Source organism: Muscardinus avellanarius (assembly GCF_963383645.1).
Source record: "Muscardinus avellanarius genome assembly, chromosome: 9".
In the NCBI taxonomy this organism is placed as follows: Eukaryota; Metazoa; Chordata; class Mammalia; order Rodentia; family Gliridae; genus Muscardinus; species Muscardinus avellanarius.
The window spans coordinates 34,434,947-34,447,191 of record NC_137795.1 but is presented as its reverse complement, the minus strand read 5'-3'; the positions used below and the strand labels follow the sequence as shown (position 1 = coordinate 34,447,191).

At 37.2% G+C, this 12,245-nt stretch overlaps 1 protein-coding gene across 1 annotated transcript; it reads right to left on the bottom strand.

Annotated features, from left to right (window-relative positions):
* Positions 1 to 3,155: 3,155 nt before the first annotated feature.
* Positions 3,156 to 12,098, bottom strand: AGR3 (anterior gradient 3, protein disulphide isomerase family member; the record flags this gene model as incomplete). Its single annotated transcript, XM_080701472.1, has 7 exons — positions 3,156 to 3,205; positions 4,384 to 4,467; positions 5,145 to 5,208; positions 5,440 to 5,516; positions 6,303 to 6,355; positions 9,992 to 10,055; positions 11,993 to 12,098. The coding sequence occupies 7 exons, from the start codon at positions 12,096 to 12,098 to the stop codon at positions 3,156 to 3,158; spliced, it is 498 nt and encodes a 165-aa protein (XP_080557598.1).
* Positions 12,099 to 12,245: the final 147 nt, after the last annotated feature.

The window sequence follows — 12,245 nt, the reverse complement described above, 5'->3', positions numbered from 1 at the left end:
ACCCGGGCCCCGCCTGGTGTGCGCCGCGCGCGACCCCCGCCCAGATCCCAGCGTCTTACTGGGCCCGGTTTCTCCAGGGGTCTGGCGTGCTATGCGCAGTTCGGCCTGGGGCCCAGAGTCCCGCGACCCGGGCCCCATCTGGCGTGCCCCGCGCGCGACCCCCGCCCAGATCCCAGCGTCTTACTGGGCCCGGTTTCTCCAGGGGTCTGGCGTGCTATGCGCAGTTCGGCCTGGGGCCCAGAGTCCCGCGACCCGGGCCCCGCCTGGTGTGCCCCGCGCGCGACCCCCGCCCAGATCCCAGCGTCTTACTGGGCCCGGTTTCTCCAGGGGTCTGGCGTGCTATGCGCAGTTCGGCCTGGGGCCCAGAGTCCCGCGACCCGGGCCCCATCTCTAAATTAGTTTATTAAAAAGCGAGAAATACAGAAAACAGTTATAGCCTCATGCTACCCAGGGATAGCATGAGGGGATGGCCGGAACAAAGTCACCGAAATACAAAATACAAAACAGTCTTTTATAGATACAATATCCTCCATCTTGCTCTCCTACATAATTCTGACATAGGTAAAGTTCATCCCCTTAATTTTCCTGCCTAACTCTCGATTATGCCCAGTTTCTCCTTTCACAAAGGTCAATTCCCTCCTCCCATCCTCTTAACTAGCTATCAGTTATTATGAAAACCTGTCTTCAGAATGTGAAAGTCCTAGCTCCCACTCCTCTTCCCACTTGCTAATTACTTTTAGAGAGGGTATGACGGGGGTCCTGCCCGTCGTCAGTGGCACGGGGCTGAACAGGAAGGTAGAGTGCCGACGACTCAAACACACACACACACACACCCAGAGCCAGGAGTCAAGCAAGATCTCGTTTATTTCTCTCCAAGCAATCATATATATAGCACCAAACCACGAGGGGAATTCCCATGGGAAATAGCCTAGCCTATCGGAATAAAGATCACTAGCACGTAGTTTACAGCCAATCCCAGGCCAGTACATGAGCCATTCATGTGTGCGGAAGCTCCTTTAAAGGTAAAAAGGGAAAAACTGCTCAGTCTCCCCACCCATAATGAATGGGGAAACCACGCCTTCGTAGCTTCCTCCAGGCGCCATCTTAGCCCCTTTTCTGCTGAATCATTTTACTGCATAAGTTCTTAAACTTTACTTAAAGTTTTGCCTTAGGCTGCAGGCCACTCAGGCCGAGGGAGGCTGCATCTCCTTAGGCGCTGTGTGGACACACCCCATCAAGGGTACTTTACATCCTAGCAGTGATCTGACTCCTGGCCTTAACCAAGTCCTGACTTGCCCTTCCCTCTTACAACTCTGAGCTTCATGTTCTGTGACCCCATTTTTGAAATATATTTATGAATAATCAAAGCTTCTTTCTCAAATCTTCCTAGGTCATTCCTAATATTGGTACATATATAATCTGTTTTTCCTAGTTAACTGGAGAAATTTTTTAATTTTCATGGGGCACTTATACTTTTCTTAAAATATTTAAAGTTTTAAAGTATGTGCATAATAGTTAAATAAAGTAAAACATACAGTTAAATTTTAAAAATATAGTTAATTTTATTTTTTATTTTTATTTTTTATCTTTTTTGAACTGGGGATGGAACCCAGGGGCTTTCTACCTCTGGGTTGCACTCCCAACCTATTTCATATTTTATTTGGAAACAGGGTCTCACTATAATGCGGAGTGCCTCACTAAGTATCTGAGGCTGGCCTCTAAACTTTGTGATCCTCCCATCGCATCCTCCCAAGTATTGGGATTACAAGTGTGCGCCAACACGCTTGGCTTAAAATATATTTTAAATGTACTGTATTGAGGTTTTTTTTTTTTTTTTTTTTTTTTTTTGTTCTACTGGGGGTGGAACCCAGAGGCTTTCTACCTCTGGGCTATACTCCCAGACCTATTTTATATTTTATTTGGAAACAGGGTCTCACTAAGTTGCTGAGAGCCTCACTAAGTAGCTGAGGCTGGCTTCGAACCTATGTGATCCTCCTGTCTCAGCCTCCCAAGTGCTAGGATTACAAGCCTGTGCCACCACGCTGTCTCTGTACTGAGTTTTAAATATCTTAATTTAAATACAGAAAAGAGGTTTCTCCTCCATTGTCTGGAGTCCCTCTGGTATCCCTAATACTCCCTAGTTTGAGCACATTAGAGAAAACATAAGTCCCTTCTCTTTCTGTGCTTGGCTGATCTCACTTAACATAATGTTCTCCAGGTCTTTCCATCTTCTTGCAAATGACATGACTTTGTTCTTTATAGCCTAGTAGAATTCCATTGTTTGTATTTCCCATAATTTTGCAATCCATTCATATGTTGAAGGAGACCTAGGTTGGTTCCATATTTTGGCTGTTACAAATTGTGCTGCTATGAACATGGGTATGCATATGTTACTGTAGTTCTCTGATTGCAACCCTTTTGGACAAATAACCAGGAGAGGTATAGCCAAGGCTAGAATGAAAAGATAGGAGAGGAAGAAGGCTGAGGTTGATTAATGAAGGAGCTCCATCTGAATTTGTGTAGAAATATAAATATAGCATGGTTAACCTGGACACTCATTGTTGGGAGGAGGTGAAGGGGAAGTAGGGGGGAGAGTGCCAAGCACAGTCTGAATGTATACCATTTTCAGTATAACCCACAAAAAATAAAGAAAAAAGAAAGTAAAAAATAAACACAGAAAAGAAACAAGTGACTGACTCTTAAATGTACTGCTGAAATTTGAAATGAGAAGTGGACAGAGATTCACCCATTTGCTTCAGTACCATAGAGACCATTTATAACGTACACTAGAAGGTTCAATATAGCGAAGAAGACAGAAGTGAAATTTGGTGAAATGAATAAGAGATGAGGAAATAGAAGCAACTATGATAGACATCGTATTTAGGTCCTTTTCTTTGCTATAACTCCTGGCTCATCATAAGCTTTTCTAGCTATTGATGAAGGTAGAAATCAAACTACTATTTTGTATGCTCAGGTTTCAACAACATTTATTGAACTATCATTTCACCTTTATAAGAATATTGCAAATACATTAAAAATGTAAATAGTAATGTTACAAATTCCATATAGTTGCACATTTTGTATTTGTCAGTGAGCCAGAGGTTTTCTTCATGACATTTGACCTCTTAGAATTTAAGACATTTTTCCATCATCTCTTACAACTCTGATTGAATAAGTCTCAATGCTTTCTTCATGTTTTCTATTACTGAAATAAGAGTAAACATATATTGTCATGTTAGCAATTGAAAGTATCTAATAATCTGTTAATGCTAGAATTTGGAATTGGTCCATTTATATTAATAGCTTGAAAAACATGGGAATTCACTAGGTGATGTTTAAAAATATTATGTTAAAGGTGTGCATGTAAATTTATGAATTAGACCAGTCAGAGCTAGTTGAAAAAAAATCCTTATAATAAACAATTTTATCAGAAGAGCTTTTAAGGCATATCTATTTTCTTTTCAATGAGTTATTAAACTTATCTGGCACTACTGAATCTGAGAGGCATAATTATCTTATTAGATATACTTAGTAGTGAAAGTCATTAAAGTTTTAATTAAATATGTACCTCCTTGCTTATAGGCATTGAAGAAAGACAAAAATATTTCATTATTAACATTTGAGGAAATCACATGTGATCTTTGATACCAGGAAGATGAACCATCTCAAAATTTCTGTCATTGTAATGTGTACTAAGTTCTTTTTTAGGTCTCAGAATTTTGTGGTCATAAGAACTCAGAATTTAGTTGGGCATAGTAGGCTGAGACAAGAGGATTGCAGTTTGTGGACAGCCTCAGCTACTACTTAGTAAGGCCGTTTGCAACTCAGCAAGACCCTGTTTCAAAATAAAGAATAAAAAATAGGGCTGGAGGTGTAGCTCAGAGGTAGAATGTTCCTGGATTCCATCCATCCCCAGTACCGCAAACAAAAGAAAAGAAAACAAAACAAAACAAAGCAAAACCCTCAGAATTTAGCAATCCATGTTAAAGTAGATATTTTGGCCAGACATGGTGGCACACACCTATAATTCCAGCTTGTGGGAGACTAAGGAAAGAGGATGAAGCATTTGAAACCCAGCCTGACCAATACAGGAAGACTCTGTCTCAAAAAGGAGTGGCGGGGGTTCTGGGGATATAGTCAGTGAATTTGGCTGGGTTGGAGAGAAGAGGAGAGAGAGAGAGAGAGAGAGAGAGAGAGAGAGAGAGAGAGAGAGAGAGAGAGAGAGAGAGAGAGAGAAAGATTTCTGGGAGGTAGGAGTTCACATTGTAAGCACCACCACAAGCCCCAGTGATTGTAGATAATACTGATATAGGCTATCATTAGCCCTTTTAACAGTCAAAGGTCAGATATTACCACTATCCAAGGTGATTTATGAATACGTACATACTGGTAAATCCTGAGGTTCATATGTATATAATCTATTAGAATATCTTCCAGTTAAATCAGCTCTGACAGTTAAAGAAGGGTCTGTTGAGAAAAAAGCAAGTCACTGAGATATTGTTTAACATTCTTAAAATCAGTTTTTCCTCCTACTCTAAAACAAATGCCAAGCAAATTTACAATCAAAATTCATTTGCATATATGTGAATACATGATGAATTAACCTGAAATTTTCTTTTACTGCATTATGGCTCTCTGTTATTTCAGGGCATTGGACTGAAAGTATGTTAGGATATTGATTTAATATTTACATTTATTTATTTATTTATTTATTTATTTATTTATTTTTGTGGTACTGGGGGTTCAACCTGAGGCCTTCTGCCTCTGAGCTATTCCCCTAGGCCTGGTTTTATTTCTTATTTGGAAACAGGATCTCACTAGATTACTGAGAGCCTCACTAAATTATTATTGCCAGCTGTGAACCTGCAATCTTCCTGTCTCAGCCTCCCAAGTACTAGGATTATAGGCATACATTACCTTGCATGGCCTAGTAGTTACTTTTAAAAATATCTAGCATTTACCAATAATAGACATGGTAAATTTTGAATATAGAACTAACAAGAACATGATGTTGTTTATTGGGTTAGAAATGACTTTCCTTTAGTAAGAATAGTACTAGAGTTAGCATTTGAAAACAAATGACAGCAAGAAGTCTACAATTCCTATTGATTTTGTGAATTTGATAAATGAGATTACACACTTACCAACAAACATGATTCTAGGCACATATTGTCCATCGGGTGATAAATTTTTATCAGTGGTCTCATGCTAGCAGAAGAAAGAAAATACAGTTATTAGGCTAGGCCACTTTTGACAGTTAATATAATAAATATTTTATGTGAATTCGTTTTCACTAGATAGTATATTTTGGCCTTTTATAATTCTATACAATATTCTATATCTACCAATACTTAGTGCTGTGTGTTCTGAAAATACAAAAATAAAAGAATAAAAACTTTTATTAATTATGATATTAAGAAACCTATTGAGTTTATGTACCATGATATTCAGCATGACAAAATTATTTTGAGCCATTTCTTGTATTTGTTCATCTTGGGCGAATACTTTTTTCAGTGCTGTGAGGAAAACAAAATGATAGTTATGTTTGAGGATCAAGGCATCTTCAACTTAACATTGTAAAATTAAGCTAGTATTTCTCACTAAATTAAGTTACATTAAGTTTAGTATTTTTCATTCACTTGAATCAATAGCTTCAGTTTACCTAGTTTGTTGGCCTTTTGCCACTTGGTTCTCTTTTTTTATTTTTATTTTTTTCAGTGCTGTAGATGGAACCCAGGGGCATTCTACCTCCGAGCTACACCTCCAGCCCTATTTTTGATTCTTTATTTTGAAACAGGGTCTTGCTGAGTTGCAAAGGGCCTCACTAGTAGCTGAGGCTGTCCTTGAACCGCGATCCTCCTGTCTCAGCCTCCCAAATGCTGGGATGACAAGCGTGTGCCACCACGCCCAGCAGGACACTTAGTCCTTCACTGGGAAGCAATTAAGGAACAGTCTGTTCATGGGGACACCAAAAGAGAGTCACACTAATGAAACTAGTTTTATAATTCCATGTCACTCATTGACTTATTGACTAAAACAATTTTTTTCAGCAAGTTTTCCCACTAGCTCCTTCTTTTCTAGTGGGAAGAGGGATATCACATTCAAAGGACACATAATAGAAATATATGAAATAGACCCCTAACAATCATCGTAGTCTTCAAACATCTGGGTAAAGTGTTGGTACTCTAGCATCCATCTATTAAAAAATGGGATCAGCTGAATGCCTTCTTAACTATTCTTACCAGGTCATATTTTCTACTGCATATTGGACAGAAATTAAAATCTCGGGACTAAAATTTTACCTTGGCAGTACTGACAAGCCTCCAAGTGGTGGATAACCATCAGTGGCTTATTACTATAAGAAGAAAGTGTGAGTTAAGTCATGTCGTTAACACTGAGTTAAAACATAAAGTGAAATTAACTCAAAGCTTTTTGACTTTTGACAAAACTTAAAATTTTCTGATTTACAAATCATAGTGATATAGTCTATAGCTAATATGTTAATATTTTTTATTCTCAAGCTTGCAATATAAGTAAATTTTAGTAAATTTACTTATATTGTAAATTTAAGTAAACCCTGAAACTTAGCTGCAAAGATTCGTAAGATAGTTAGAAAGCTGACATTTGCCAACAACTTCAAACTTATTGGTGAAAAAGCATGCTAGAAATCTGATAAATGAAATACAAATCTCACTTTTTATTAGTAGAATGCCATCCAGAAGTATTAATGTTTTTAGAAACAGATCTAGAACTCAGACCTTCCAAGTATCAACCTAGATACTTGCTACTAGATAAACTAGATAACTCTTCTGGCTGAATCTAGGTGGGTGTAGGTGTCTTGAGACACAAAGTTTAGTGGTGGGAGTCCTTCTGTTTTCCGGAAGTGCTCTCATTTCTTCCCAGTACCTACAGAACAGCTGGAAACAAGGGCAGCAGTGTTTAGGAAAAGGGAATGAAGTAACTCTTGGAAAATGAACTTTAGCATCAGATTTCTGGGCAATTAGAATCTAAGTGAAAAACTTATTGGGAGCAAAAGAAACTCCCTCTTAGCAATTCAGCCATTAAGTGAGCTGTTCACAAGAGCAAACCGAAACAACTGTTTCATTTCAAGGAAAGCACAGGAGTATTTTTGGCAGAAGGTAAAGTAGCACCAGTCTAAAACAAGGCCCATTTTCTTACTTCAGTGGGAGCAAAGAGTAAATATTTGAGAGTTTTCAGGCTGTGTGTTTTCATTTCTAACTACTTACCTCTGCCATTATCACACAAAAACAGACATAACCAACATATTAAAAAATGAGTGTCTTTGTGTTACAGTAGAACTTTATTTATGGATGCTAAAATTTGAATTTTGTGTGGTTTTCATGTCACAAAATATTACTTTTTATTTTTATCAAAATTTTTAAAATGTAAAAATCATTCTTAGTGTGCATACTATATAAAAACAGGTGGCTCCTAATTTAAAACTTCATTAATAGCACTTCAGATGATGAGAAACATAGCTTCACAGAGCGGGTAGCATTCACTAGCTGTACTTTTGAGACTCTCCCAAATCAGAACTTGCTAAAACCTCGTTGCTTGGTGTCATTTGGTGATTTGTGATTTGGTGAGCATTTTTTTCTGTTTTTTTTTTACACCTTTATTTTATTTATTTTTTATTAGTGCATTGTAGTCAAATATGTTGCAGGGGATAGGTTGTGGGGGGGAAAGGTGTGTGATGTGAAATAACCCCCCCCACCACCACCACCAGACACACAGAGACAAACAGAAAAACCGTGGATTCTTGTCCTAAGCTAAGAATAAGTATTCATCGCTTGGACAGCTGCTGAAGATTTAAAGAAGTTTATTAAAAAGATAGAAATATAGAGATAGTTACAGCCCTGTGCCGGAGCGAGGCACAGGGGGGCAATTCGAATGAAAATGCCAAAGAACTCCAGTTTATTGAGTTTTTATCCTGTTTAAGTCCAGCAGGTCCCTTTGATTTTTGGAGATCATGTTACACCTTATCGCCAGCCCCTGCTCTGCTTCTGTTATCTCTCCAGCTGGGTTTATGGCCTGAAAGGGGGAAACATCTCTATCTTCAAACACAGGCCCAGATTTATGGCTGGAGGGGGAGGCATCTCTGTCTTCAAACACAGGCTTTTACATTTCATCTTCTCCCCCAAAATGTGTTAAATTGTTCTTAGGAATGCAAGGACATGTTGGCTAACCCTGGCTTTCTTAGTAAAGAAGATATGTTTCAAGGTTGGACATCTTTCCCCGGATTGATACATTAATACTTTTTAAACTCTCTTCCCAATACCAGTACAATACATCTTAATAGGGTACAAGATGTAGAAGCTCTATTTAAAAAAATAAATTATAGATTTAGTTGGTTTAAGATTCAGAATTTAAAAAGGTAAGAACTCTACCTCTCACTGATTGTAAACAGTATTACTACTTTTTGTTTCCTTACTGAATCAAGTCATGATCTTGAATATAATTGTGTACTGGATATGTCTATGCATATATGCATTTGTATGTATACATTCCTTTTTAAAAATAACACAGGGCTGAGGGAAGCAGTTCTTGTCTGTAATACCAACTCCTTGGGAGACTAAGGCAGGAGGATTCTGGGTTTGGAGGTCAACTTGGGCAATTTAGCAAGACTCTGCTTCAAAAATAAAATAAAGTAAAATCAATGTTAATAATAACACACAGGCATTTGAATTAATATGTATCTTAGACATTATTCTACTGTTCTCTTGCGTAATCTTCCATTAAATGGATATATTTTGCCAGGAGTGGTGGCGCACGCTTGTAATCCCCGTGCTTGGGAGGCAGAGACAGGAGGAGCATGCAGGTTTGAAGCCAGACGCGCTGGCTTAAGAGACCTTCTTTCCAAATAAAATTATAATATAGGTCTGGGAGTGTAGACCGCAGGTAGAAGGGCTTCTAGGAACCCCAGTACCACTAAAAAAAAAAAAAAAAATTAAATGGATATATTTTAATTCAAATCAGTCCCCTTTAAAATGGGTATTTAAATTATTTTCAGTTTTCCATGTTTCTAAACGTCATTTGTATAAACAATTATTTGGTGAACATATTCATAGATAACTATAAATAATTTTCAAAAGCAGAATTTCTGGGTTGTAGAGTTTGCATATTAATTATTTTAATATATCCTCTCCATAGAAGTTGTATCAATGTATAGCCTCTCTGGTAAAATGAGAGCTAACTACTTTCTCTACTTTCATGAAAGTAGTTATAAACTTTAAAGATTTTTATCCAATAGTTGGATAGAGAGAAACTAGCATGATTTTACTTTCTTCTAAAATAGTCAATCTTACTCCTTTGTATTGAGTTCTGTGTTCTTATGTTCTGTGAACTCTCATATCCTTTGCTAGGTTTTCTAGAGTGACTTGAACTTTCTCTTTTTTTATTTTACATAATTATTTTTATTTACTTTTCTTTTTCTTTCTTTTATTTCAATTTGGCATATTTCTACTTTTGTAAGGTGCATTGGAATTGAACATTCTTTAGATAGTTGATAAATCCTTGGGGAGATTTAAAATATACAAGGTTTTTCAAAAAGTTACTAGGTCTTTTAGGATAAAAATTGCGTCACTTCTGATCATTGAGCCCAGGAGAGTGCCTGGCATTCCTTAAGTACTTGCTTGATTATGATTCTGAGTTTGAAAGAAGTTCCTCAAATTATTCTGATGATCAGATGAGCTGGAGGACTGTTGCTGTAAAAAAAATTTTCTATTTAATCTTATTTAATGCTTAATGAGCACTACTATTTTGTTTGTGCAAATTATACTCAAAAGCTTGTTTAGGAAATGAATAAATTAATACAAAAGTATTTAAAGCTTTTTAAAGTAACAGTTTGTCCAAACAGCAGGTAATAATAGAGCAAATACATGTGACATCCTTTCAAAAGCTAACATGTCCATCTGGGGTTCTTTTTATAAGCATCTCCATGATCTGTTAAATTACCTGAGAGGCATTTTACCTTTTGTGAGCATGAAAGAGACCTTCTTCATAAGTTTGTACCCATGTGATGTCATCTCCCCATCCTGAAGTAGAAGAGAAAAATCAATGTATTAACCTAGGAGTACAAGAGAGATCTGAAATGGGTATTTGATAAGCAGATGTCGACGTACAGACATTTAGATGAGTTGCCAAGCTGTTGGCGGGCATATGCTATAAAGAATACACAATGAAAGCCAGACACAAATAGATACTGTCCTTTCAGATTGTAATATGGAGGGTTTCGGAACTGTGTTTTAAATGTCAGGGGATCATGGCCTTGAGCCCTATAAGTACTTAATAAATATTGTTATTGATTAAAAGCTATCTCTGGACCACGCAAGAGCACTGGCTTTCAGGATGTGCAGGAAACAATAGCTCATCATGATGCTTTTAGCACTATCAAAAACCTTTGGACTGTACTACTCCAGACTGTCCTTTGTGTTATGTGTGCAAAGAGCTGCTTATCCTTATGAAAAAGTGTGCATTGTTGAAAAGGGAATTCCAACTTTGCATTGAGTTCTGACTTGAAAAAATTCTGCTGTGGTAATTTTATTAATGCAGATGCAATGAAACAGGTGTTTTGGAAACATCCCAAAGTGTGAAATAGAGGAAAACAGAAAGTAATGAGTAGAGAGAGACCCCAAGTAGTTGGGAATGTGTATAAGAGATTAAAAATAAGAACATCAAGAAGAAGCAACTCAGTGAGACCCCATTTCAAAGTAAAGAAATAAATAAAAATGAGGCTGGAAATGTAGCTTAGAGTTAGAATGCTCCTGGGTTCAATTCCCAGTAATACACACACACACACACACACACACACACACACACACACACACACACACGTGCACACACACTTGAAACCCCCCATCAGTTTTCCGACTCTGTAGTTTCATACTTTGGAGATTTCATATAAATGGAATCATATAATATGTGGTCTTTAGTGACTGAGATCTTTCACGCAGTGTAATGTTTCCAAGATTCATCCACTGTGTCATTTATTAGTACTTAATTCATTTTTTATGGTTGAATATTATTCCACTGTATAAATATACCATATTTTATTTATTCACTAATCAGCTAAAAGAACTTTGGGCCATTTCCACTTTTTGGCTTTTATAAATAGTGCTGCTGTGAAAGGTTTTTTGTGGGTGTGTGTTTTCATTTCTCTTGGGAGTAGACCCAGGAGGGGAACTGCTGAGTCAAATGGTAACTCTACCTTTTTAAGGAACTTCTGGGTTGTGGTCCAAAGTGGCTGCACTGCTTTACGTTTTCACCAGCGGTGTTGATTTGTTTCTGCCTGATTTCAAATCTTAACATTGGAAGATCTCTTTTGTTCAGGCCCAACTTTAGTGGAACTCTTCCTCTTTACAATAATCCTGAACTTTTCCAACTTCTCTTGAGCTTGTTCAACATCCTCACGCTGCATTTTGCATTCAATAGGTTATTCTAGAAACACCAGGTGAGACGAGGCCTCTGCTTATTTTTTTTTTATTTATGTTTTATCTTCTTTTGCTTTTTAAAATCTTTTGTTACAAACATCCTTTAATGCTAGAGCTTTCGTTTCAGTTCTGGGTAGTCTTGTATAAAATTCATTCCAAATTATCTTATTGCCTTAAGAAATAGTGGACTGGGATTTTGTGCAAATTTTAATAAATCTTAAAATTAGGACACCACTATAATATATCAATCATTATTATCTAAGACTTTACCAGGGTTGTAGATATCAAACTAGTTCTCTACTATTTCTGCAAAAGATGTAGAAAATCATTATTGTTCTAAGGTTGGTTTGATCTATTGCCTAAAATCAATGGATTTCTCCTGTTCTTTTGTTTTGTTTTGTTTAAATCTATTTTGAAGTCATACCCAACAAATATCCAGTTAATTGTGCTTGCTTTATAAACTAGACTATGGGTGAAGATATTGAGTATTTTTTAAACAATCCAAATGGCTAAGTTTAGGAAATAAAATGAGAATATAGTACCTCTTGAGAGTGTCTGCGGAGGTCTCTTTTCCTTTCTAATTGCAATAGCAAGGTTGGATGGAACCGTGATGAGAAAGAGGCAGAGGGCCGAAACAGAGTGTAGCATCCTGTCTTCTAGAGAACCTGTCAGAAGAAGCTGGATAACAGAAAGGCATTTTTAGAAGTCAGTATGTTCCTCCAAGCTATTATTAAAAAACATTTGTTAAGAGCTGTACAGAAAGCAAGGCATGGTGGTGCATGCTTGTAATCCCAG